We start from the raw sequence: 27,758 nt of genomic DNA on the forward strand, positions 1-27,758 counted from the left end.
GCGTCCCCGCCAGCCTGCTCCGTGGTCCTCACTCTGCAGACCGAGCCTCGGGGCGTAGCCACGTCGCTGTCTGTGTGGTTTTGGTTTTCCTTCTTTCTGGCCTAAAGCTCTCATAGACTCGCCCGGCAGCCCCGGCAGCAGCCCCCTTTCCCGAGAACGGGGCCCACGCGTCTGCGCGGTGCTGCAGGAACAGAAAGGCCCCGGGTGGTGAGTCTGGCGGTCACACGGCCCCCCCAGGCTACAGGTGTCGAGACGCCTGCCACTGTCCTTGTGTGACACGTGGGGCGGGACGGTCTCACTTAATTTCCACATCGCAGACAAGACACTGAGGTCCTGACACGGCCTGAGCAGGCCCGGCGCCCCCGTCTCCCCATCCCCAGGCCCTGGCTGTGGCCCGCCCCTCATGCCACCCCACGACGACCCTTCACCCTGCCGCTGGCCCTGGGCTTCCCCGCCACCTGTTTTCCTGCACTCACGCTCCCCGTTGTCGGTCAACGTCCAGGCTGAATCTGGGCGTCCGTGTGTCCACAGACAGAGGGTCTGAGCTGGCGTGGCACCAGGTGCTGGGCTGCGACGCTGCCTTTGTCTACAGCAGGGGGTGCGCCACTATCTGGACGTGTTATTTAATTCTGCCTCTTCGGTGAGAAGAATTGGAAAAGGAAAGCGGTGTGCTGATGTGAGTGGCCAGCTGAGCTGGAAGGGCAGGTGGCACAAGTGCTGACCAGATGCCCACGGGACTGAAGCCCGACTGGGAAGAGCAGCAAAGATAAAGAACAGAATGTGCGAAAAACGTGGCATCGAAGCTTCTGTCTGGAAAGCGAGGTGAGGTGATGGAGGAGAGTGGGGTTTCAGAACCGTGGGCCGGCGAGCAGGCCCCAAACCCGCAGAGCCAGGGCCCCATCTGCAGGAAGCCGGGGGGCGGCAGCGCGTGGGACTCCTCTTAGGTGCCAGCGCGCCCCTCTCGGCTCCCGCCAGCCCCCCCCCCGCCCCCGCTGCTCACCGCGCTAGGAGGCGCGCAGGGGCCACAACGGGCCAGGGATTTCACAAGACGCCCCACGGCGTTTGCTACCTCGCGGCAGGGAGGGCTGCGCACCGAGAGCCCTGGGGAAGGAGGGCTCCTCCCTGCCCCGCCCCGCCCGGCTGCAAAGCCACAAAGGGCAACCTGCCCGTCCTCGGCTTCCCAAGTGTGCAGCGCCTGGCGTCTGCTTCCCGCCCTTAGGCTGTGGGCCTGGCCCAGGTGAGAGGAGCCGGGAGTCTGGGGGCAAGTCTCAGGTAACCGCACCACGAAGGATCATAATCACAACCGTCTTTGCAGCCGGCCTTGTCCACAGCGACACTGGGGTGAGGAGGGCACATCGGCCTGCAGGGAGAAGCCACACACGAAGCCCACGTCTGGAGACAGATGAGCCTCACGTGACAGGCACCCCCGGCCCTGGGGCGGGTCTGACCCACGTGGCCACCCGCAGGCCTCGGTGGTCAGCGCCCAGACCCCCCGCTCGCCTACCCAGGAATCGAGCCTGGAAGCCCCCAGCAGGGAGGAGGCAGGGGACGGTCGCCCCTAAGGAAGTTCTAAGGTACCAATTGCAAATATGATGCAAATACATCATACACTGCTGCCCCGAGAGAGTCCGAAAAACACTTTATTCACTCGTATCACTGAGTCACTCCATCAGGAAACGCAGAATCACAGTACTGGATACGTGCACGTGCTGCAGGCGGGCGCAGAGCCGACGTCCAGGCAGGCGGGCGCTTGCTCAGTGCTCGTGCACGAGCCCCCCGCGGCCGGCAGACCCTGCGGGAAGCGGCAGTCACAAGCCCCAGGGAACGCACAGGTGAGCGCGGCTGGGGTCTGGACCGCTGCCAAGGGCGCAGAAGCACAGCTCTCGGGGGCCCCAAGCTGTGTCTGCTCCTCACACAGCGTCTGCCTTTCCCCGCGGCACTTACCTAAATGCCGCCTCTGCAGCAGCCCCGAGATGCTGAGGGGCTGCCTGGGTGCCACCCCTGTCCCGGCTCTGCCTGCTGCCTGGGGCGCAGGGCTCTGGCTGGGCCACTCCCAGGGCGTCTGCAGGGCTGGGATCCTAGCGGTAAATTCAACAGACAAAATCACCAGCGCCTCTGGCCACGAGGTCATTTTCAAGGTGGCGCGGCCAGCCTGGGGCCACGGCAGGCAGCCCCGCAGGAGGGCTTCTCTGGGCCGTGGGGACCGTGGCAGGGCCCCCGAGAACTGCTGCCCGTTACCAGGGCCCAGGACCTCTGTCGCTGGACCCTCCCACAGGGCCCCTCTGTGCTGATGCTGAAAGAGGCAAGTTACAGTCAGAGGGCGCGGAGCTGGGGCCGGCTGCTGCCGTGGAGTGGGGTGCGGCAGCCCCACAGAGGCCACGGGCGCAGCCTGCGGTCAGGGAGGTAGGTGGGTGGCCCTGTGAGTCGAGGGGCGGCGGGCACGCAGTCTGGAGGCCAGTGGCTGGACTGTGCCGAGCCACAAAGCGTGGACAGGCTTTGGGAGAGGGGTCAGGGGTCAGGGGAGGGTCCACCTTTGGAGACAGCACCTGAGTGCCCAGCGCTGAGGAGAGCGCCCCGCGTGGAGGCGGCCCTGCGTCCAGGAAGGGCACGGCTGCTCCTGTGCAAATGGCGGCGCTGGGACCTGGCCAGGCAGAGGGGCAGCACTGGCCACAGCGGCCACCTGCCCTTCAGGAAACCCTGCCGACCCCGGGCTGTCCTGGAGTAAAGCGTCCTGCAGCCGTAATGGCTCTTCCGCGGTTTCTCGCGACAGGGCACCTGCTTAAGTTACGTTTTAGCTTCAAGAACGTGACGTGGTCTTCTGGGCACCGCCTCACTCGGGGCCCGCAGACGGCGCCGGGACGAGCAGGTCCCTCCCACCCCCACCTAACCCTGTCGCCCCCCAGGAGCCACGAGCGGGACCTACCTGAGTGCCTGGGGCTCGCTGGGGTGACGCGGTGTCAGGCCGAGGTGCTGAGGGCGGTGGGCAACGCTGCCTGAGGGCGGGTGAGAAGTGAACGAGCTGCTTCCCCATCCCTGCCACAGGTGGAGCCCTGCCCCCGCCCCGGGAGGGTGCGGACCCCACCCTCTTCCCCATCTTCTCACCCACGTGCGCCGTCCTTGACCGCGCAGTCTCATGCCCGGACCGGCCGGGGCTGACCTTCAGCTGCCACCCACACCCACACTGCCCACGGACTCCGTTGGGGGCCACCCTTGGTATGCGGCAGGCGCTCAATAAATGTCTGGACACCTGCTTTAAGCCTTGGCTCCTGTTACTCTGACAACCGCTCCGGGGACAAGAGGAGGGCGTGGGGCTGCGGGCGACCCCTGGCGCCAGGACAGCCGTGTCACCTCCACCCAGACCACAGGAGTGTTACACACAGCTCGACCTCTGCCCGTTGACAGCTTCTGGGCTAATAAGAAGCTTCTTCTGAAGATGTAAATGGTTCCTGGTGCGCTTTAGTCACACCAGGGAGCAGACATGAAAAGACCGTTCTTCCTCAATACCTGAACCCCTCTGCATCTAAATTTTGGAGAGTTTCAACAGAAGGAAGCCAGGGAAAGAAGGGTAGGCAGCACTTAGGTTAGGCTCCCTCTGTGTCCTTTCATGGGACCCCTTTCATAACCAAAGAACCTGGACCAGAGAGGGCGAGTGCCTTTCCCAAGGCTGCACAGCACGAAGTGGGCAATGGGGGTCTCATCTCTTTGTCTTGGGCCGTGCGGACTGTGAGGACACTGCCCACTGCACGTGACCCTCAGGAAGCCCCAGAGAACAGCTGAGAACCAGGCGGACAAACCATCTGGGCAGCTACGTTCACCGTGTTTGTTGTTTTCTGTACTTTACGAGGGTCTGGCGTCTGGGGGCCTTGCTGACTCCCAGAGGTGGCGCCGGTCTGCCTGTGAGCGAGCGCAGCTGCCAATCCGGAGCCGGCGCTGAGCCCCCCCCCATCCGCTGCCCCACTCAGCCCTCATCAGCCCGGCTGGACCTCAGACAAGCGGGGCGGCCCCCACACCTGCGACCACAGACACGGCTCAAGCCAGCCAACCTCAAGCCTGCCAGCCTCTCCCGCGGCCCTGCCATTCCTCCCTTGAAAACCGTGGCCCAGGCTCTGGTCCAGGCCTCCGCCTCACCCCTCCTGGCGGCCGTGCCGCCTGCTTCCAGGGACCGTGAGTCCACCTTCCTCCTGCACGGCGGTGGCTCCTGATCTGTTGGCCTCACACACCCGACGGGTCCCGGGTACAGTCCTCTGTTCAGTGGCTACACGCTCGGCCCCACGACGGCAGGCAGCAGCACTTTCTCACGTGCGCTTTACAGGACTTCATGCGGACAACGGCTGTCAACACAGCCGAGGCTACCGAGGCCTCAGGAAGTCAACAACTCATGGGTCGTGTGGGCAGCGCTCTGGTGCCAGGCCCTCAGTAGACCCGAGAACCATGGCCCACGGCAGGTCTCGGTCCTGAGGGCAGTGACCCCGGGCGCTGCAGGAGGCCCGGGCAGCACCGAGGAGCCGCCCCCTGGGCCGGTGCTACTGAAAGCCAATGACCGGACAAGGCCCCACAGCCAACAGGACACATCCAAGTCAGGGCCGAGCTTCTGTTCAGGAAAGCGGCGTGATTCAGTGCATTTGGAAAGATTTCCATTGAAAAATTTAAATGGAAAACATGGTGACATTTAGAGAGGATAAGTTTCCAGGTCGAGAATGTGGGGACGCTCATGTCCCTGTGCTGCCAGGTGGACAGGCTGCATCCTGTGGACGAGACCTGGGCACTGACGGGTGGGCGGCCTGAGACGTGGGAGCGGGTCGGCCTCGTGCACAAGCTCGTGGGACAGAGCGGCAGGGGGCAAGGCTGAGGTGCCCGCGGCTCGTCAACTCACCCAGGCAGCGCTTGCTGAGAAGGGCCTCCAGCTGGATGGAGCTGACATCCGCGAAGCTCCTTCCCAAGACCGAGCATGAGACGGGACCATTTTAGGACATCGTCTAAGACAGACAACAGCGCCTGAGCCCGGACGCCCGCTGCCGCCTGCCTGGGAAGGGGGCTTCCTTGCCTGGGCCGTGAGCGGGCCCCTGTGCACCTGCGCCTTTGCGTTGGGGGTGAGAGCAGGAGGAAAGAGCACGGCCGGGGGTGACCCTGCAGGACCTGGGAGCGTACAGCTTTGCTGCGTGCAGAGCAGAGACTGAGCACAGAGAGGCTGCCCTGCCTGAGAGACGCCTGGGCGCCAGCTCGCGCAGACCCGCAGAGCAGCCACGGTCACCCTGGAAGAGAAGCGCGAGGTCAGAGGACTCACACTAGACGAATTCGAAAAGTCCTCCAAAGCCACAGTGAGCAAAGGGCAGAGACAGTCCTCAGAGCAAAGGGGAAAAGCGACTCGTCACACACGAGGACACGGCTGAGGGCGGCAACCCCTCACCAGAAACAAAGGAGGGGCCAGAGGCAGCAGGACGACTCGACAGAGTGCTAAGAACAGTCATCTGAGAATTCTCTTCCCAGTGGGATTACCCTCAAAACGAACACATCATCATTCAAAGGTGACAAAAACTGGGAGAATTCACAGCTGGCCAAACTGCCCCACAGTAACACGGTGCTTGGGTCTGAAAGGAACACCCACCGACAAGCACTTGGTCCCACAGGAAGGACGTGGGCCCAGAAACCTGACGAGCGCGAGGGGCGCGTGTGCGTCTGCCTCCTCTCCTGATCTTTGGGGCACGTGAGCTTCTGTAAGGGTCGTCATCACAGGCCTATCGCTGGGGTTCTATGTAACCTAAGTGGCTACACGTAATCAAAGCATCACAGAGCAGCGGGTAAGCAGACCGCACGGGCAAAGCTGCTGCATGTGACCAGAATCCAGCTGGGTGGCCGGTAAGGCACAAGGCTGCCCCCGAGGCAAGACAACGAGACAGCGCAAACATCAACGGAAGGTCGAGTCTCCCAGTCCGCTCTGGCTGCCACGCCACCAGCGCAGGCTGGGGCTTCAGCAGACGCCTATTTCTCACAGTCCCCGAGGCTGGAGTCCAAGATCAAGGCGCCGGCAGACCTGACTCCTGGTGATCCAGTGGATCCCGCTTCCCGCCTGCAGACGGTGCCCTCCTGCTGTGTCCACACGTGACCTCTTCCCGCGCGTGCCGGCTCTCATGAGGACACGAATCCTATCGGATTAGGGCCCACCCTCAGGATGGCGCTGACCTCCTAGAGACCCCCGACTCCGAATGCACTCACAGCTCTGAGGGAACACGGGGCACTAAAAATAGTTAATGCCAAAAAAGGCAGTTAAGGAAATATAGACAAACAAAAAATCCCAAAAACACATGGCAAAGAGGCAGACATCAATCCAAACCTATTAGTAACCATGCTGACTCAATGGACTGGACACTCCAGTCAGATGCAGAGATTACAAGCAGCATCCCACCACACACTGTCCACAAGATGCACACTGTCCACAAGACAAGACACACACTGTCCACAAGACAAGACACACACTGTCCACAAGAGGCACACTGTCCACAAGAGGCACACTGTCCGCAAGAGGCACACTGTCCACAAGAGGCACACTGTCCACAAGACACACACTGTCCACAAGACAAGACACACACTGTCCACAAGAGGCACACTGTCCGCAAGAGGCACACTGTCCACAAGAGGCACACTGTCCACAAGACGCACACTGTCCACAAGACACACACTGTCCACAAGACAAGACACACACTGTCCACAAGAGGCACACTGTCCACAAGAGGCACACTGTCCACAAGACACACACTGTCCACAAGAGGCACACTGTCCACAAGAGGCACACTGTCCACAAGACAAGACACACACTGTCCACAAGAGGCACACTGTCCACAAGAGGCACACTGTCCACAAGACACACACTGTCCACAAGAGGCACACTGTCCACAAGACGCACACTGTCCACAAGACAAGACACACACTGTCCACAAGACAAGACACACACCTGTCCACAAGAGGCACACTGTCCGCAAGACGCACACTGTCCACAAGAGGCACACTGTCCGCAAGATGCACACTGTCCACAAGAGGCACACTGTCCACAAGACGCACACTGTCCACAAGACAAGACACACACTGTCCACAAGAGGCACACTGTCCACAAGAGGCACACTGTCCACAAGACACACACTGTCCACAAGACAAGACACACACTGTCCACAAGAGGCACACTGTCCACAAGACGCACACTGTCCACAAGACAAGACACACACTGTCCACAAGACAAGACACACACTGTCCACAAGAGGCACACTGTCACAAGACACACACTGTCCACAAGAGGCACACTGTCCACAAGACACACACTGTCCACAAGAGGCACACTGTCCGCAAGAGGCACACTGTCCACAAGAGGCACACTGTCCACAAGACGCACACTGTCCACAAGACACACACTGTCCACAAGACAAGACACACATTGTCCACAAGAGGCACACTGTCCACAAGACGCACACTGTCCACAAGACAAGACACACACTGTCCACAAGAGGCACACTGTCCACAAGAGGCACACTGTCCACAAGACACACACTGTCCACAAGAGGCACACTGTCCACAAGACGCACACTGTCCACAAGACAAGACACACACTGTCCACAAGAGGCACACTGTCCGCAAGATGCACACTGTCCACAAGAGGCACACTGTCCGCAAGATGCACACTGTCCACAAGAGGCACACTGTCCACAAGACACACACTGTCCACAAGACAAGACACACACTGTCCACAAGAGGCACACTGTCCACAAGACGCACACTGTCCACAAGACACACACTGTCCACAAGACAAGACACACGCTGTCCACAAGAGGCACACTGTCCACAAGAGGCACACTGTCCGCAAGACAAGACACACACTGTCCACAAGAGGCACACTGTCCACAAGACAAGACACACTGTCCACAAGACAAGACACACACTGTCCACAAGAGGCACACTGTCCGCAAGACGCACACTGTCCACAAGAGGCACACTCTGGCTTCAAAGACACAATCAGGCGAAAGCGAGGAACGAAAAGACGCCCCACGTAAACTGTACCCAATGTGAAGTTAAAGAAAATTCCACTATCAAGATAACTCACTACTCGGGTACCAGCTTATGGATAACGCCTAAGACCCATACACTGAAAACGACGATTCCTCAGGTCAATCGGGGTCCGGTAAGCAGAGAGGCAGACACGTCAGGTCTATGGACTGGAAGACGCAGGAGTGTTGAGAGAGCAACTCCCCCCAAACCGATGAGCTCCTACAAACCCCAGCAGGCTTTTTTGTTAGAATGTGACAAGTGGACCTTAAGATTCACATGGAAATGCAAAGCCCTTAGAAGAGCCAAGATTACTTTGGTAAATTAAGAACAAAGTGTCTGATCTCAAAACTTAACCGTAAAGCACAAGTAATCGTAACAATGTGGCATCTATGAAAGGAAGGATGGAGTATACTCGTTGACAGAACAGGAAGTCCAGAAGGAAACCTTGACAGTTATGATCTATCAGCTACGTGCAATTTTGGACTGTTGGTTGTTAGTATACAGAATTACAACGGAGTTCTGCGTATGGATCTCGCACCCTGAAGCCTCCCCAAGCTCATTTATAATGCTTGACAGTATTCTTACAGACCCCTTGGGATCTTCTACAGTAAGACCAGCTGTCTACACAGTAGTTACACCTCCTCCTTTCCAACCTATGCGCCTTAATTTCTGCTCCGCTAGCGCCTCCAGGACAAGGCAAGTAGACGTGACGGCTGTGGGCATCCTTGCCCTGTTCCTGGTCTCCAGGGAAAAGGTTCCACCTCTAGGGTCTTGGCCACTCTGTGGAAGTGCCCTTCTAGTGCGTGTCTCCTAAGAGTTTCTACCACGAATGGTTGCAGAGTTTTGTCAAATTCTTTTTCTGTTGTAAAGATCTTGTTTATTAGGTATTTCATCCTACTAATATAGTTAACTGATCTTCAGATGTCAATAACCTTGAATTCCTGAGATAAACCGCGCTTGGTGATGGTATATAAGTCCTTTTATATGTTGCTAGATTTGATGGCCTCGTATTTTAAAGAATTCTGCACCCATATTCACGAAGATTATGGCTCAGTTTTCTCCTCATGTTATCTTTGGCTGTGTTATGAAGACACCACTGACATAAAATGAATGGGGAAGTTTGGTCCTCTCCTACTTTCTGAAAGAGTTTATGTAGGGCTGGTATTAGTTCTTCTTTAAATGTTTCAAAGAATTCACCCATGAAGCCAGTGAGAATTAGGCTTTTCTTTGTGCAAAGATTTTAAAATTACTAATTCAACTTCTTTACTTGACAGAGGTCTACCCAGACTTACTATTTCCTCTTGAGGTAGTTTTGATATTTTCTAGGAATGTGTCCATTGCATGTAAGTCATCTACTTCGTTGGCGGAGTTGTTCATAATATTCCTTATAATCCTTTTATTATCTGTAGGATAATACTTATACTAGTAATTTGTGTTCTCTTTTTCTCTTGGTCAGTCTAGGCAAGAGTTTGCTAATTTTTTCGAAGGATAAACTTTAGGTTCCATTGGTTTTCTCTATTGTTTTTGTTTCCTGTTTTGTAGATTTCTACTCTGTTCTCTTGTAGCTTCTTAAGGTGGAAGCTTAGATTACTGCCTTTAGATCTCCTTCCTAATATAAGCATTTAAAATTATACATTTCCCTCTAAGCCCCGCTTTACCTGCATCCTATAAATTTGGTACACTGTATTTTCTTCCACTCAGTTCAAGCTACTTTCTGATATTACTGTTGACGTTTTTTCTTTGGTCCATAAGCTAGTTATAATTGCATTGTTTAATTTCCAAATATTTGTTCTATTCTCAGAATTTTTCTCCTGTTGATCTCCAATTTAATTCCATTGTGGCCCCAAAATACACTCCGTGTGAGCATCCCTAAGTATCAGGACCTGTTTCATGTGCCACTGTGTGACCTTTTCTGGAGAATGTCCCATTTGCACTTGGGAAGACTGTGCACTCTGCCGTTGCTGGTGGCATCGCGTTTGCCAGAGAGGCAGTCTCTTGTCTTCTTTCTGATCACTTGTCTAGTTGTCCACCAACTACTGATAGTGGGCTACTGCAGCGCTCAAATCACGTGTAACTCTGGCCTCGTGCATTTGGGGACTTTCTTCTGTGGCGTGTTTGCACTAACGGTTACGTCTTCCTGATAAATGACCTTTACTCATCATGCAATGCCCGTCTCTAGAGACGTTTCCCATCTTATGACCGTGTGTGTGACGTGAGGACAGCTGCTCCGGCTCTGCACTGGCTGCTGGCTTGATCCACCCTGTACGTTATCTCGTCTCAGCCTATTGGCGACTCTGGCTCCGAGATGTGTCCCTCGCAGACAGCGCGCAGCAGTCTGACGTCTCTGCGTCTGCTGCACACTCATACCCGATGCTGTCCGTGGCTGACATCAGCGTGTCCACTTTGCTCTTTGTTCCCTACACGTCTCGTGTCTTTTTCGTTCCTGCTTCCCTCACAGCTTTCCGTCTCTGAAGGGAGAGCACTGAGCTCCCCAGACCGGATGGTTGGCTCTTCTCTCCATGGGCAGCTTTTGCTCCACGTACCTGCTCTGCTGTCAGGTGTATACACATTGGTAACTGTTGTTTTCCTGACACCCCGTTACCACAGGGTGTTCCTTCTGCTCCTGGTCTCCAGAACAGTCCTCGTCCCGGTCTGTTTCTCTGGTGCTCACGCCGCGCCCCAACCCTCATCTGGCTGCCCCACGCACGGTGTCCTTCCACTTGGAACGTGTCTGTGCTGCTGTGGCTCAAGCACGTCTCTCGTGGGGAGCGTGCGGGGCATCTCTTCCCTGGTGTGGCCAGTTGCTCACGGGTACTGGGTGGCTGACGTGCACCTGCACCTGCCATTCTATTTACTGGCTGCACCTCACTCTCTTTTCTGTTAGTCTGCCCGTGTCGCCTTCTAAATGCTTTTCAATGTAATTATTTCAGTTCCTCTTTTAAACTGCATTTTTGTTTTTTAAAAAACTGAAGTATAGTTCATTTACAATGCTGTGCTAGAAAAGCACAGTACAGCTATGTGATTCGGTTATACACACATATATATTCTTCTTCAGATGCTTTTCCATTTTAGGTTGTTACAGGATGTTGATAGAATGGATAAACAAGGTCCTACTGTACAGCACAGGGAACTACATTCAGTATCTGCCAGACGCCCGTCTCCTGAGGGAAGGATGCTCCCAGCGCCGGGCTCTGCCCCACAGGCCGGCCTGCAGACGCTGACCTGAAACCCACACCCGCACGGCAGCATGATGGTGGGGGCACAAGGCGGGGACGCTGGGCCGGGCACGAGGGCGGAGAGGACGTTGACGCCCACAGGACACCCCAGGGCCCAGGGGAAACGCCACCTCCAAAACCAAGGGAACCCTGATGGGCGGACACTCCAGCTGCACAGGAGGATGGAGGCGGGAAGCATGAGGAAAGGGCCCTGGAGTCACAGATGGCCTGTGATCCCAGGGGAGGGCAGGGAAGGGGGACAGGAAGACACAGGCCTGACCTGTGAGCTGAGGCTGGGAGCACAGCGTCCACGAAGGGGAGAGGAGGGGAGGGGAAGGGAGGAAGGGGCAGGTACAGCAGCGATTCCAAAGTGCAGAAGCAAATCAAGCCCCAACCGGGTGCTCAGGTGCAAGGGCGGCAGCAAGAGGCCCTAGACAGCCGCGGCTCAAAAAACGTACACCTCAGAGACAACTATCAGAATCTCAACTTCAGCACGAAAAAAAGTGAATCTAAGGACGGAGATGCAAGAAGCAATGGCAAGAAGGAAAACAGAGGGGCTGACGATTAAGAATGGATAAGCATCTATCTCAAATGTAAATATTTCCATGACGACACACACCGAGGAAACTTCCAGGGCCTTGGCCCGAGTTTGGTGAGGGAGGGACTTGGGGTGGAGATGGGCGTGCGCCAGAGCCTAGTGCTTTGGGCAGGCGGGCAGGCTCACGCTGACCCCCGGGGAAGGCCCGGGTGCTCCCCCAGCAGCCACCCCAGCAAGCACCAGTAAGCACGGCAGGCCCTAGGATTCCTGTTCAAAGCCCAGGAGACGGGCCACGAGGGCCCGCCTCCCTTGTGCCGGGTCAGGTGGGGCCCTGGATGGACCCAGGAGGGGCCCGCTCTGGGGGAAACGTGCCTCCACATGGACCCACACCCACTGGGTAAGTCCTTCAGCACGTGTGGACTGGGGTAAGGTGGCGGGTCTCCACTTACCCATGCGTCCATCCCGAGGTGGACTGAGCAGGGAGATCCTTGTCAGGCCGGTGGCAACCTCACGCTAGGTTGTAAGAAGAAAACAATTGGTAACGTTCCAGACCTGCCACTCTGGAGGAGAGAATCTCCTCATCTGCTAAGAACACAGCCCCTCAGTCTCATCTGCCTGAGAAACAAACGCCTGTCTGACCGCGTTCTGTGCGGGAACGTGGCCGAGTAGGCAGGGCCCACGGTGGTGAGTGGACGAAGGACCCACCGAGTGCTTTTAAGAGTCTCAGAAGAGGAAAAGTAACCCAACTTCTTGGCTGACATTAGGAATTGCAAAGTCCTGAGTAAATCACTTGGGGAGCGTCCTGTCACCTTGAAATCCAGATGCTGACGGGCGTGGCTAGGGCTGGCGGGCAGTGCCCGGCGCCAGGCCTGCTCCACGCCACGCGCGCGGCAGCGTCCGCCAGGTGGCGCCCCACCCCACCCCACCCCACCCGCTCTGCCCCTCGCTGTAACTGCGCGGTGGGACCTGGGGCGGGGCACACAGCCACTGCCAGGATCTGCCCCCCTCACTGTAACTGCGCGGTGGGGCCTGGGGCGGGGCACACAGCCGCTGCCAGGAGCCCAGGCTTGGCGCTGCTTCTGTGCCCGTCTCTTCATCTCCACAGCCCGTCCTGGCCCTTCCTGGGGCCCTAGACTCGGCCACCGCCCCACCTGCGCCCCTGCTGCGACCTCGGGCCCACCTTCCCAGCTCCCGCGCCCACGACGGTCCTTTGTTCCTGTCAAGCAGCCTCCCCGCCAGCTCAGCGGCGGCCTCGTTTCAGGGCACTCTCTGCAAACGTCCCCACCCCGGCCCTGCCTCCGGCTCACGCCTGCTGGCAAGACTCTGACCTTGGAGGGACTGGCCCCCACCCTCGAACGTCGCACTGCCTGGCAGGTTGCTGCCCACCCACCGGAGCAGCCTCCCCTCCCTCTGGCCTCCCTCCCCGGCCCACCCACTCCAGGCCCGTGCCCAAGGCGAAGGCCTCTCCAGGGTCTGCGAGAACGGCAGGGCTGGCTTGGGGACGCTCACTGCTCAGGGTGCCCTCATCCCATTGCTGCAGTGGCTTTAACGTGGCTCGCAGTGAGCAGGGCCTGACCTCACAGCCCTTCCTGCCGCTGCTGTCTCTCGGCTGCGTTCAGAGCCTCCCTCCAGCTCGGCCACCCTCCCCGGCCCCTCTGCGGCTGCCTGTGCACCGGCCTCTGCCCCTCCTCCCACCTCCGGCACGTCCTACATGTCAGGCCACGAGTGTCCAGCACAGGCCAACTCTGAAAAGTTATCGAAGAGAGGAGACGAAATCGCTCCTGTCGGGTTAGCACCTATCTGGGGGAGGCTCCAGTAACAGGCGAAACAGAAAGAGTTTAAAGATGCAGAGTGTCCAGGATGGTGGCTGTGACGCAGGTGAGCGCCGGCCGCGGCCCAGGCCGGGGAAGGGCACGGGCGCGGCACCTCCAGGAAGCGGAGGTGCCGAGACAGGCCCCCACAGACCCCGCTTCTTCGAGCGCACCGGGGAGCTGCTGTCGAGGATCTGGGTTGTTGGCAGCCGTACTCGGCTGCCCTCAGGATTTCAACGGTCACCCGGGCTCGGTGCGAGCACATCTCTGCGTGGACGGCCAGGTGGTGAGGCCGGTGTGGCAGAGTGGGACCACACCCGACCAGGGCCGCCAAGGCCAGGGATGGCCCCGACCTTGGGCTGCATTCTCCACCGGCCCATCAGCCACCAAGTCCCCATAATGCAACCGGGCTGGCTTGTGGGACGTGACTGACACGCTGCGTCACGGCCTCCTCCACACACCTCACTCCGCGGGGAGCTCCTGCCACCAGAGGACGGGTGTTCTGGAGAGGCCCAGGCCCCGTGCCAGGAAAGTGTGGTGGGGCCGTGCGCGTGTGCGGCCCCTCAGGGTTCCACGGGGCCACGTCCTCACTGGAGGCCACATCCTGGAGGGGACGACCGGGAGGCCCCTGCCTGCTGCCCGCAGCGCCGCCTCCCCACGGTTCACGGGCTCAGGCACGCCCTCACTGTACACGCAAGGAGTGAGTGCTGAGATGGGGACATGGGCCCACAAGGGTCGACCCAAGCCCGCGTAGATGTTGGTCTAGAACCTCACTTTGGAATCTCAAATCAGTTTGTGGCGTTCTGGTCCCAAGGCACAATTTCCAACGTGCCGCCCAGGAACACATCATCGCTGAGCCGTCAGCCTTAATCTCTGGAACGTTTAACCTCCAGAATGGGGCCACGTGTGGGCCGAGGCTCGAGGCCCAGCTCCTGGGGCAAAGGCGAGCTGGCAGGGACCTGTGAGCTCCAGGTTGGGGGACTGCCTCATGAGCGGCTGAGGCCTGGGGCAGGGCGGAGGTGTACCCACGCCCCCTTCTGGTGCTGGGAGATGGCTGACGAGGGGTAGTGGGTGGGAAGCGTCTCCCCACCGGAGCCCGGAGCGGCTCTGCTGCCCACCCACCCAGAGCACCGCTTCTCGCCAACCAGCCCACATGCTGGCATCCACCTCACAGGTCGCGTGTACTCGGTGACCACAGCAGCACGAGGCCTCCAGGCAGGACTGAGTTCAGACGCCAGCGGGGGGAGGAGGGCAACCCACCCCGCCCCAGCCCCGAAAGCCCAGGGGCCCCACAGCCGCCCCCCAGCCTCCCTCCCAGGTCCCTCCTGGGAGCCGCCTGGAGACTGGCCGCCCAGAGTCTGCGGAGCTGGCGTGCTCGAAGGTCATCAGCGACGAGAAAACCATCCACGCGGAGCATGTGGGAACCAGGCACGCGGAGAGCAGGTGCACTCACCTTTCTCCTCGGGGAGGGTGTGAGGTCAACCTCCATGGACTCCACCCTGTTACAGACAGTGAAACACGGTCACGGGCCTGGTTACGACCAAGTAACAAAAACACACGAGGCCCCGCGGGCGGCTCTCCCTCCGGCAGCTGCTGAGCACCAGGGGAGCCCGGGGATCACAGCCCCGCCGTGGCCAGCGAGACCTGCAGACCACCGCGCACCCACCCGAGGACACGGAAGCCCCCGCTGTCTGCCCTCCCGCCGCCTCCCCCCGAAGGCCCCCGTGTGGCCACCTCCTGGCTGGCTGCCCCCCTCCGGCCACTGTCACTGGGCCCCTCCGCTTCCTGCTGGGCTTCCCGAAGCAGGAGTACTACTTCCGTCCACCCTGCTGCCGGGCCCACACGTTTCATGCAGGTAGGGCTCGACCCACGGCAGTTCCCTAATTAATCAGCCCAGAGGCTGGTGTGGGACGTGGCCGGGCGTCCCCGCAGGGCACAAGGCGGCGGGAAGAGGACGTGCTCCCTACTTTCTGAACGAGCTTGGGGTGGGGGCGGCCTGGCTGATGGGGCCTCGGGCGCCCTCATCCCACTGCTGCCCGTGGGCTCGACTCCAACCTCCCAAGAGAAACACCCCCTCTCTCGTCCTGTTTCCTCCACATCCCTCTGTCCCAGTGTCAGAGGAGGGTCCTGGGGACGACACCCAGCTGCCCAACCCCGGGTCACGTGACCACCCCCACCGATCCCTGCGGCCACATACCCCTGCGTCTGAAACACTGCCCGCTGACGTTCGGGGGTTGGGGGCTGGGGGTGCACACCTTGCAGAGGCTGATGAGTCAGGCGGCAGGAAGAGCGGCCCGTTGGGCTTTGTCGAAGGAGCTGTGGCGAGAAACCTGGTGCTGGAGCCTATCGGGTCCACTCCGTACCGCGTCACAACCCTCCCCTTCCGGGCGTCACTTTACTTACTTGAAACTGGAGTTTTTATTGTGCTGAAAGCCGTTTGTTGTGACAATCTCACACTAAATAGATGGAGAAAAGGCATTAATTGAGCCATAAACGTTTACTTCCAGGTAATTCCTTCCAACCTGAAGGTAAAGAAAACAGAAGCAGCCTCTGTTCTCCATGGCGCTGCCCCCTGGCCCCTCCACAGCCTCAGTGACTGCACACGCCTAGCTGCATCCCACAGGAATGGAGGGAGCTCCTTCTGACTCACCAGAGCCCAAGACCGTGCTGAGAACACAGCAGGCGCTGAATAAAGGCCTGCTGAGCGGCCCATCGACCAGCAGGGGGACTGGCCGTGCTGGGGCCCAGCTCCCTGAAGGGCACTCACTCCCGCTTCCAAGTGACTCAGTGGAACAAACTGGGTGCCACGCTGGGTGTGTGGGGAGGGCGAGTGTCCAAGGCCCCGCCGAGACAGGCCCTGTGACAGGGTCAGCAGTGGTGACACCATGCCGTGCTTGGCGGGGCAGACCCAGGCAGGCGCGTCGGGGGCACAGGCTCCCCCCAGAGGGAGACGCAGGCCAGTGGTGCATGCAGAGCCGTCAGCGGGTGGGCCTGGCACAGAACCACCGCGCCAGGAACGCTCCACCTGGAGCCCGAGGGAAACGGGCAGATTGGGACCCTGAAGACACCAGGTGGGAAGCAAAGCGCTGTGAGGCAGAGCGAGAATACAGCACCAGAAATGGCCAGGGATGGGCTGGAAGGGTGAGAGCAGCCGGACAGACGCGGGGAGAAGGCGTGCGCGGTGGGGCGGAGAGGGCGCCGCAGGTACTGGGGTCTGAAGGAGCAGGCCACCAGGTGCAGACACCAGGTGGGGACAGAGCCACAGAGGGAGAATGGGAAAGGTAAGGGCTGGAAATTTTCCAGAATTAAGGAAAGACATGATTCCACAGAAAGAAAGCGAACTGCACACCAAGGAGGACAGATCCCAGGGACTGGCCCGGGGGCCTCTTGTCCCCGTGTCAGGGTCAGGCCTCGCCCGCCACAGGAGGTGTCGGCCGCGCTGTTTCCCGCAGTCCTTCAGGGAAGGGAGGGCCTCCTCTGCCACGGCGCTGGCCCGCAGCTCGCCGACCCCAAACACGCCTTCACGGGCGGCACCAGCAGCTCATGCCCCATCACGAAGGCGGGTGGGTGGAGGCCTCTTCACCCCAGACGAGGCTGAGTCCACACTGGCAGGCGCCCAGCTCCGACTCTGGCTGGTGGCCCCGGGCGCCCACGCTGCCCGGTGCAGCGAGGAAGCAGGAGTCCACGCACTGGGGCGGGGGGGTCACTGCTGGCAGACAGCAATCCCGCAGCTTAACCTGTGGCCCCCAAGCTGGGACTTCTGAACGTCCATTGCGTTCATACCAGGTCTCATGAAACCGAGAACGTGGCTGAACACGGGTGGTGCCGTACTGACCCCCAGGGGCCAGTGGGCCCAGGGCTGCCACAGGGCCCGGACCAGGGCACGGGTGTGCTGCACACGCTCTCCGGGGAACTGCAGACGGGGTTAACTCTCCTCCAGGCCCCCTCCCGTCACCCCAGGAACCACTGGGGGGCCCCCCAAGGGGAACCACTCATGTTTTTTAAAATTCTTCTTGTCTCCCTTTCCTCCCCTCCAGTTTCCTGCACTTTTGCTTTGACAGCAGTTTCTAGCCAACGGAAGTGCTCTTTCCTCTGCACCCCTGGTTACGACAGGGCTGAGACAGACGAGCAGTCACGACAGGCCCACCGCCACCCTCGCGCCCCGGGCCTCACCTCTGCGGCTGCCCCATCCTCAGCGCTGACTTCCTGAGGGACTCTTCCAGCTGAGAAATCTAAACACAATTGAACGACTTCCAGTTACCACACGCACTACACCAAGCGACAGTTTAGACGGAACACGTGGATCCTCAACTTCTTAAACCACAAAGCAGAACGTGACTTATGTGGCAGTGGCCCTCACACTATTTATGAGTGAACGTGCACCAAGTCCAGGTCACCAGGTGTGTAGGGAAAAGCGCTGGGTGACGCGACCGCTGTTCTCCTCGCCGCCAGCCAACTGGAGTTACCTTTTCTCCGTAGAAGGCTAACAGTCTCCTCCTGTGCTTTTCTTGAAATTCTAAAACCTGCAAAGACAACACGTTGTCAGCGGCTGATGCGCGCGTGGCGGCTGCCGCAGAGGCCACTGGGGGCTTCCTGCAGCCGCCAGCTCTTCCCAGGACGTGGCCCCACTGCAGCCTGGCAGCCAGAGCTGAGGACGGTCACGGCCAGGCGCACTCCACCCAGAGGCAGCGAGGGCCGCGGGTCCCACGTGAGGACCGCGTGGGCAAGGGGGCTGCTGTGCCTCCCTTCCGCGTGGCTTCAGTGGCCCTTGGGGGCCCAGGCCATGGGATGCGACACATTTCACAAGGGCCGATCACCATGTGCTGTCCCTCAGGCAACAGCAACTGGATCACAGATGGCCTCCTGACCAGACAGACCAACCAGGAACCCCCTGACCTGCCACCCCGACTGGGCCTGCGCCGGGCAAGAACGCCACCAGGCAGACAGGCAGGGCCGTGCCATTCCAGGAGCCCAGCGACCTTGACTGGACATCTGGGGCCAGCAGCACCTGCAACCAGCAGCGTCCCTGGTCCTCCATTTATACGAGCCCCAACCTCCTTGTCTGTGGTGCCCAGAGCCTGGACCGGCCCCTGAGAGTGCCCGTGTACATTAGAAGACGGCGACTGTGATTTCCTCAAGGGAAGAGAGCTATTTTCACCACTAGAGTTTCAGACAACGACACCCACTCTCTCAAAACACCACACTGAATTGCTTAAAGCTAATTCTTGTCGCTGTCCGCGCACAGCTGACACACAGCAGAACCGGGTGCGGGGCAAGCTGGGATTTGAAGTCCACATTGTATAAACGCGTCACCCACTTCACTCCCCCCAGGAATCTGCCAACATGAGTGCAAACATCCAGGGACGGTGGCCTTTTCCCTGGGGCTCACTGGTCTGGTCCAAACTGAGGGAAAGGAGGCTGGCCCAGCCCACCTCCAGAGGGTAGGGCTGTGGTTAGGAGGGACAAACCCTCTTCAGAGTCTCCTGACCTCCTGGCTCCTACATCCTGAGGGATTCAGAGCCCTTGGGGCAGGGGACATGCTCCACAGTGCTCCAGTGAGCCCCCCCACTCCATGAGACCAGGGGCGCGTGTCTCCACCCAGGGGAGGGGCGACGGGCACAGGCTCTGCCCAGAGCGTCAGCCTGTGGAAGGGTGCCCCAAGGGGACCCCAAGGCCGCCGCTGCACAAAGTCCTCATGATTTGCGAGGTCCTGTCCCAGAAAGGCTCGGGACCGCACCAACGGCTCTCAAGTCCTGCTGCCCCCGGGCCTCAGCAGGCAGACTTCTGAGTCCTCACTCCGGGCGAGGTGAAGCCCCCGTCAGCCCGTGACCGGGTGCCTTTTCCTCACAGCGTGCAGGGCACTGAGGCAGGGCCGTGCACAGCTGGGAGGGGTTTTGTACAGACAGCTCTCAAGCCACCTTCCCCAATCACCTTCAGCAAGACACAGTGACAGTCACCTCTCTCCACAGCTCACTCCTCCGTGTGTCCTACGCCTGCAGCGAGAGACTAATGTCCCGCGCTGACCCCTGACCTCCTGTCTTGGTGCAGGGCCCAAACTGAGAAACAGGCAGCACCGCCTCTGGGAGCAGCCCCGGGCCGTTCTGGAGCAGCTGGCACACGGGACCCCGCCTCGCAGGCACTGGGGCTCAGCAAGGCCTGTGGACAGGCCAGTGGCTACCTCGACTCTGGCAGGCCATTTCTGAATGAAGACCCTGGTGAGGACAAGAGTGCAGGCCCTCTGTGGCTGACAGAGACGCAACAGGACAGGTGAGGCCGCAGCAGGGGCGGGGCCACGGGCAAAGCTGGCCCTGGGAGAGGGGCCGGCCGGTGGGGTGCCTGAGCGGCAGGCGAGAGCAGCCCCACTGAGGGCGCAAGGCTCACGCGGGCTCGGGGGCAGCCCGGACCCTGTGGCCACACGCCATCTGCACTGGCTGGGGCGCCCGAGGCTGAGGGCTGCGGCCTCGGCAGGGGTCAGGTGGTCCCAACAAAACAAAATGAAAAAGGGCTCGAGTCCTCATGCAGCTCTGGCCCCGGGGACCTGGCCGGAAAGAGGGGCCCACTGCAAAAGGGGCGATGCGGGCAGTCCCTGACCCCCGACCCCAGCACTCACCGCGTGCTGATGCTGAGCCTTGGGGCACCCCTGCATCTCCCTGGAGCAGTCCCGGGATGATGGGGGACAGCCATGGCCCCACCGGTGCTTCTGGCCACGTCGGAGCCAGAGAGCAGCCTCCCAGGGAAGGGGATGGTCTCTGCAAGCTGGCTGACCACGGCCTCCAGACATGCAGGCCAAAGGGCGAGAACGGTCAGGCCAGCGGCCCTGCCCCAGGGAAGGGCCTCGGCCTCAGGCAGCTCCCGGCCACTCCTCCACACGGCCTCCGAGGGCAGGTGGCAGGCAGCCAGCAGTGGGGGTTGCGCCTTTGACAGAAGGACAGCCGGGGGGACCACAGGCTGTCCAGTGACGCCCAGGGAGGAACGTGCAGAGGGCACGGATAGCGGCATTAGAGGCTGGGCACGGGGGCGGGGCGAGTGTGTGAAGCAGCAAAGGGGGCACGTGCACAGTGACGAGGAGGGTCGGGCAGGCACAGATGACACGGGGGCCACAGGGTGGGCGAGGGCTGCACAAGTGACCCCCGGGAGAGGACAGCGTCACAAAGCGGCCCACCGCCCGGGGTCCAGACAGCCCCAGCCCCACCTCCCAAACCCCAGATCTAAGGTCCGTCCCTCGCATCGTGAGGCTCAGTGGGGCGTCCTGACCAAGCGACCACTGTGTCCTGACACCCAGCAAAGGCACAGAGACCACGGGACAGAGAGCGCGGCTTCGCCACAGCGGGGCTGGGAGACACTCGCCGACCGTGTGCCCAGAGTGGACTGGTCTCCACAACACCAAGTCTCCAAGGGCTGAGGGCAAAGCCTAGGACTCACCTGGGAGGTCTCCCTTGCGTACTTCCTGCACAGGCCGTCTATGCCCATGAAGAGCGCCTGGATGTCGGAGTCCGTCTGAAAGAGAAAAGGCTGTTTCCTCTGCCACGGGCCAGGGCTCTACGTGCTTCAGGGCCCAGACTCAGCCACAAGGACGTCACGGCTGCGTCCAAGGGGCACCGAGTGTTCCACGGCGCGGGTGAGGGACGGTGCCCCCTCCTCGAGGACCAAGGGCAGTGCTGAGGGGCTCCAGGCGGCTGGGGGGAGCCGCGTACAAAGGAAACAGTGAAATCAGAAGTGGGAAGAGCGATGGGCACGACTTCAAACTGCTCACAAGTACGTGTTATTTATTTTTTAAAATAAATTTATTATTTATGTTTGGCTGCGTTGGGTCTCCGTTGTTGTGCATGGGCTTTCTCTAATTGCGGAGCACAGGCTCGGTAGTTTTGGCACGTGGGCTCAGCAGCTGTGGCACGCAGGCTCTAGGCGTGGGGGCTTCGGTACCTGTGGCTCGCAGGCTCAGTAGTTGTGGCTCACGGGCTCTAGCACACAGGCTCGGTAGTTGTGGCGCACGGGCTCAGTAGTTGTGGTTCACAGGCTCAGTAGCTGTGGCACGTGGGCTCAGTAGTTGTGGCGCATGGGCTCAGGAGTTGTGGCTCGCGGGCTCTAGAGTGCAGGTTCGGTAGTTGTGGCACATGGGCTTAGTTGCTCCGCGGCATGTGGGATCTTCCCGGACCAGGGCTCGAACCCATGTTCCCTGCGTTGGCAGGAGGATTCTTAACCACTGCGCCACCAGGGAAGCCCCGTGTTGAGTTATTTAAAAAGCAAACATGAAAAAGTAGGGTTTACGAACTGGCACCTGCCCACGTACACTCCTCGTGCAGATACACCTGCCTCCCACCGCCACCCACCACCCGGCCACAGCAGCACGAGAGACACAGAAGGGCCGGGACAAGGACACACACAGGCCGATGAGACCAGGAGCCTGGGCCCCTCCCAGTCTGTACCAAGCGTACAGGCCCAGCCGCTCCCCATCTCCGCTGAAATGACAGGAACACTGCACTTAGGGAAAGCGAGATCCGAGCTAGAAACTAGGAAATGCACTCGAAGGGCCAGGGCCCCCAAGGAGCTTCTGGAGGACCCTGTGGAGGGGCGGCTGCAGGGGAAGCTGCTCCAGAATCCACTGCCGGCTCGGAGGAGGGCTGAGCAGGGCGCCAAGAGGGCAGGGCGCCCGCGGCAAGGGCTCCGTGTGCACGCGAGCCCCGCGCTTGACCTTTGCCCGAGACCCTGGACAGCACCCAATGTCTCGAGCCCCGTCTTCCAAGGGAAACAGGACAGAAGCCACACCTCCCCTGAGGGCCTGGGTGAGGCCTACACCCTAGGGGCAGGGGCCCCAGTGAGTGGAGACCAGACTGATGCCCACACAGAACCCGGTTCTACACAAAGACCTCCATGGGCCAGGAGGGAGGTGAGGGTGTCAGCACTGACCTGTCAGGGCCCAGGGCCTTCCTTTTTTTTTTTTTTTTAAATTTATTTTTATTGGAGTATAGTTGCTTTACAATGTTGTGTTAGCTTCTACTGCGCAGCAAAATAAATCAGCCATATGTATACATATGTCTCCACCTTCTAGGACACTGCAGTGCATTAGGTAGAGGTCCCTGTGCTGAACAGGGTGTTCCCATCAGTTGACTATTTTATATACAGTAACAATAGCATATGTGTGTCAACCCCAATCTCCCAATTCCTTCCACCCCACCCCTTTCCCCCTTGGTATCCACACGTTTGTTCCCTATGTCTGTGTCTCTATTTCTGCTTTACAAATAAGATCATTTATATCATTTTTCTAGATTCCACATATATGCATTAACATATGAAATTTGTTTTTCTCTTTCTGACTTACGTCACTCTGTACGACTGTCTCTAGGTCCATCCACATCTCTACAAATGACCCAATTTCATTCCTTTTTATGGCTGAGTAATATTCCATTGTATACATGTACCACATCTTCTTTATCCATTCCTCTGTCGATGGACATTTAGGTTGCTTCCATGTCCTGGCTATTGTAAATAGTGCTGCTATGAACACTGGGGTGCATGTGTCTTTTTTTAAAAAATTAATTTATTTATTTTTGGCTGCACTGGGTCTTTGTTGCTGCGTGAGGTCTTTTCTCCAGTTGCGGTGAGCAGGGGCTACTCTTTGCTGCAGTGCGCGGGCTTCTCATCGCGGTGGCTTCTCTTGTTGCGGAGCACGGGCTCTAGGAGTGCGGGCTTCAGTAGTTGTAGCACGCGGGCTCAGCAGTTGTGGCCTCGCGGGTTCTAGAGCGCAGGCTCAGTAGTTGTGGCGCACAGGCTTAGTTACTCTGCAGCATGTGGGATTTTCCTGGACCAGGGCTCGAACCTGTTTCCCCTGCATTGGCAGGTGGATTCTTAACCACTGCACCACCAGGGAAGCCACATATGTCTTTTTTTTTTTTTTTTTTTTTTTTTTTTTTTGCGGTACGCGGGCCTCTCACTGCTGTGGCCTCCCCCATTGCGGAGCACAGGCTCCGGACGCGCAGGTCCAGCGGCCATGGCTCACGAGCCCAGCCGCTCCGCGGCATGTGGGATCCTCCCGGACCGGGGCACGAACCCGTGTCCCCTGCATCGGCAGGCGGACTCTCAACCACTGCGCCACCAGGGTACATATGTCTTTTTGAATGATGGTTGCCTCTGGGTATATGCCCAATAGTGGGATTACTGGGTCGCACGGTAGTTCTATTTGTAGTGTTTTAAGGAACCTCCATACTGTTCTCCATAGTGGCTGTATCAATTTACATTCCCACCAACAGTGTAGGAGGGTTCCCTTTTCTCCACACCCTCTCCAGCGTTTACTGTTTGTAGATTTTTTGATGACGGCCATTCTGACCAGTGTGAGGTGATACCTCACTGTAGTTAAGGCCCAGGGCCTTCCTAAGGGGAAATACGGATGGAGTCCCCGAATGGGACAGAAGGGAGAGGGAGTGATTGCACTCCACATGCACGGAGACCCCAACAGAAAGCCCTCGCTTTCCCACTTCTAGGAATTTATGCTCTAGAAATAGTCTTACAAGTATGCGGAACTATGGTAAAAAAAAAAAATGTTCACTGTAAGATTGTTTGAAATAGAAAAAAACCCAAAAAAACCCAAAGGTTTACCAATAGGAAAATACTGTCATACCGTGCAATCACTTGTAGAGAATGTGGGTGTGTACATTTTAGAAAATGTAGTGTCAACTGGGAAACACCCCATAAAAGGTAAATCACACTAACACGCAGAGAAGGATCCAGAGAAGGACCCACGCTCCTGGCTGTCATCAGCTTTGGGAAGTAGGGCCTGGGGGACTTGCACATTCTCTGTTATGATTCTCTGCTACGTTTGAGTTTTGTGTAATTTTATATTTGTAATCAGAAAAGCAATTTTTATAGATTAAACATCAGATCAAATACACATCTTAGACCTTAAATGTGAAGGAATCAATTCACCGACTTTCCCTCAGCCCTCTTAATTGGAAATGACCCCAGGAAAACCAAACTGCACCACCTTCCTGAGGAGCTGGTGTTGTACTGAAGAAACACAGGCACCCGACTTCTGTTCCCAGGAGCACCACACCTCCTAATGGGGCCAGGCTCTGGCTAAAGAGAAAGTTGTGCAAGGTATTCAGAACCACGCTATTGGACTTTATGCAGAAAGCTTGTAAGATCTCCTACTGCACGTAGCAAAACAAACAAAAGTTTTAGACACCGCAAATGACTAAAGATTGAACGTCACATTTAAAAAGAAACACTGTGGTTAACTTTCAGACACCACAGATTTCAACTTACACGTTTCGAAAGCAGAACTGCACGACATGGAACTTTACAGACCAAGCATTCATCCCCTTTACCTGTAACAGAAGCATATGTTATTCTATTAGAGTGAGCAGTGCTTTTAAATACGTATAAATGCACACCTTCTGGCAAAAGTACACAGAATTACAGCACTTGCAGTGGACATGCCTGTGGGCATGCGCATAGCCGGAACACTCACATAAGTAACAATCTTTCTTTTCTTGTTTTGCAGATATGCTCCAAAATGGTGGCCATAAAGATCAACAGCACAAACTTAGGTCGGTCCCAGATATTTCTTACTATCAGGTTCTACAGGAAAAACTTAACTTAAAATTTTAAACTCTACAAAATGGAAAGCTCCTCCCACCCGCCTGGGGGCTACAGTGTTCTGCTCTGCCCCGCGGCCTCAGCCCTGCGGCAGCTGGGACAGCTCGCCTGGCGTCGGAGCATTTACTGAGCTCCTGAGACAGGCCGGGCAGTGCCGGGGCTGAGCACGGAGGTGTCACGTCCCCCGGGCCGCCCCCACCCCTCGCTCGGCCTCCTCCCTGTGGGGTGCCCGCCTCCACAGGCTCCTCCCCCACCGGCTGGCCCCGCACCCCCAGGGCTCCCCCCACTCCGTCCCCCTCGCTTCCAGCTCCTGGTTCGGCCCTGCCTGGTCCTCACAGCCTCTGATCTTGGCTTCTCCACTAGGCAGCTTGGAGGCCAGCCGTCGGTCCACATCCACCGCCACGGGTCCTTCCAGGCAGCATAGCAGCCCAAACCCGGGGCTGCCTCCCCGCCCCCTCAGTTCAACACGGCTGAGAAGCAGGATTCCAACACTGCGGAATCTGCAGCATTGCTGGGCACCCCTCTGCTTTTCTTGGTCATTTTCCCCCAGTTCCCTGCAGGAGGTACTCAAACAAGCCCCCATGTCGTCTACTGAGGAAAAGGCCCGTCATGCGCACCTCTCTCCGCCTGCACCACTCGGCCTCCTTCCTCTGTCTTAGGCCGACAGCCCCCCAGGCCAGGCCTAACCCTCCACCCTGTGCTCACCTCCTCTCCTTCCCACAGCCCTGAGGGCTCCCGTCCTGGCTCAGACGCCCTCCCACTAAGCTCCGCCCCTAGCCCTCCCTGGTACTTCCCAGCCCCGAGCCAGCCTGTCCCCACCATCCCCATAGCATCACGCAGGTCACCCAGCCACTAAGGCCAGGGCCACATGCGGATGTGCTGGCTGACTGTGCTGGGATGCCTGGTTTGACGTTTCTGCTTTCTCTTCTCCTCACAGCCTCCTCCTGTCTCCACCCACCTTCTTTAGGAAATGCTTTTCCCCAGGTGAGAACAGGCTCCTCCATCCCCTGCCTTCAGCCCTCCCGTCACCGCAGCATCTCCACTCTCTTCTCTGCACTAACCTCTCCCTGCTGCGCTCCAGCTGCCCGGACTCCCAGACCCTCGCGTGTCCTCACAGCCCCTCGGTCTCTCCCTGCATGGCTCTCCTTGGAACCTCCGTGTCCAAAGGTAAGGTCCTGGGCCTCACCCCAAACCCGCTGTCTCCCCGCAGCGTCCTGGATGGCCACGGGAACCCCACCGCCAACCCCGGCGAGCTCCACACGCTGGAAACCGAGATGCCTTTCTGCACCCAGGTCTGCCCAACCTGCCCGCTGCTTCTGTCCAGCCCCGTGGGCGGCTGTCCTGCTCTGACACCTCTCCCCTGTGCAGGGTGCCGCTTCTTCCCCAAGTCCTGCCGCCCGCCAGGTTCCACTTCCCCCGGCCACGCAGACCGAGACTCAGCCAGCCCACCCCTGGGCACGCGACGGTGCTCACCCCCAGACCCCGCATGAACATGCCTGCAGCACCACCGGTGACAGCCAAAGCCTGGAAGAGCCCGAGGGTCAGCCGCGAGCTGGGAAATACACCAGGACACGGCGTCGGTCCCGAGCAGCAGGCAAGGGGCACCAGGGGCAAGTGTGCACCGAGGATCCCGCAGCGAGGGGCCCAGGCAGGGGCCACCTGGGGCGGGCGTGTGTGTGGGGAGCCTGCTGCCCGCTGGACCACCCGCTCACCGGCGTTAAACAGTCCAAGGCGATGGACACCAACGTGGGTCAGGACAGTGGTTTCCCTTGAGGAGGCCTGGGGTGTGTGTGTGTGAGACGTTCTGATTCTTAATCTGTGACCTGGTTTCACAGGTAGGTCACTTTATGAGAATTCACTGTGTTTCCATTTAGGCTTTTCTCCTGTATAAACTCTATACGTCAATAAAAACATTTCACAAGAAAAAAAGTACACGTCACTGCCCGCTGCCCACGGGGGGGGGGGGGGGCGGGGCCTCCCTCGCAGTCCTCTCCCGCCTCAGGCCTCCTCCTTCCTCCCACCCCCTCTGCCGGGGACACTTCTGCATCCCCCCCCCCCCCCCCCCCGCTTCTGGCTGCGCTTGTCCTTATAGGGACCAGCCTGAGGTTGGACCCCACGTGGCAGGCGGGCCAGTGCCGGAACTGAGACACTCGGCCGGGGTGCTGCCCGCCCTCCCTGTGGCCCCTACAGGCCCTGCCCCCCCCAGCCCGCAGGCAAGCGCCCAAGAGTCGCCAACGGGAGCCTCTCGGCCTGTGCCCCGCCACCCCCGCACGCCCCGCCCTCCCCCAAGGCCCCCTGCTCCGAAGGTCCTCTCCCCACCCTCCAGGCCCGCTCAGGGCCCCTCCCCCGGAAGCCCCTCCGCCCCCCCCACCAGCCCAGGGGTCCAGGTGTGGGCCTGGCCCGAGGGCCCTCAAAGCCCTGACCCCACCCTGACCTTTGCGCAAGCAGACATCGCAGTACACGTGGCCGCAGTTAGTCAGGCTGAAGCACGCCGTCCCCTGGGGTGGCTGGAAACAGCGATTACAGAACACCCAGCCGGCCATGCTTCGCAGCGATTTCCGCTGCCGCCAA

The 27,758-nt window shown here is 59.1% G+C and overlaps 1 protein-coding gene across 2 annotated transcripts; it reads right to left on the minus strand.

Annotated features, from left to right (window-relative positions):
* Positions 1-1,634: 1,634 nt before the first annotated feature.
* On the minus strand, positions 1,635-27,730 carry RNF212 (ring finger protein 212). Of its 2 annotated transcripts, XM_067734809.1 has the most exons (13): positions 25,805-25,908; positions 24,855-24,916; positions 21,018-21,092; positions 20,206-20,366; positions 18,062-18,118; positions 17,769-17,827; positions 15,999-16,051; positions 15,851-15,911; positions 15,049-15,094; positions 12,234-12,297; positions 2,924-2,993; positions 1,945-2,078; positions 1,635-1,792 (listed from the first exon to the last, which is right to left on the minus strand). In XM_067734809.1, exons 2-13 carry the CDS (start codon positions 24,880-24,882, stop codon positions 1,755-1,757), a joined length of 846 nt encoding a protein of 281 aa, XP_067590910.1. In that variant the 5' UTR covers positions 24,883-24,916; positions 25,805-25,908; the 3' UTR covers positions 1,635-1,754. The 2 variants fall into 2 exon arrangements, with proteins under 2 accessions (XP_067590910.1, XP_067590911.1); XM_067734810.1 differs by lacking the exons at positions 20,206-20,366; positions 25,805-25,908 and adding an exon at positions 27,622-27,730.
* Between the last annotated feature and the right edge of the window lie 28 nt (positions 27,731-27,758).

Source organism: Pseudorca crassidens, chromosome 4 (genome assembly GCF_039906515.1).
Source record: "Pseudorca crassidens isolate mPseCra1 chromosome 4, mPseCra1.hap1, whole genome shotgun sequence".
NCBI lineage: Eukaryota > Metazoa > Chordata > Mammalia > Artiodactyla > Delphinidae > Pseudorca > Pseudorca crassidens.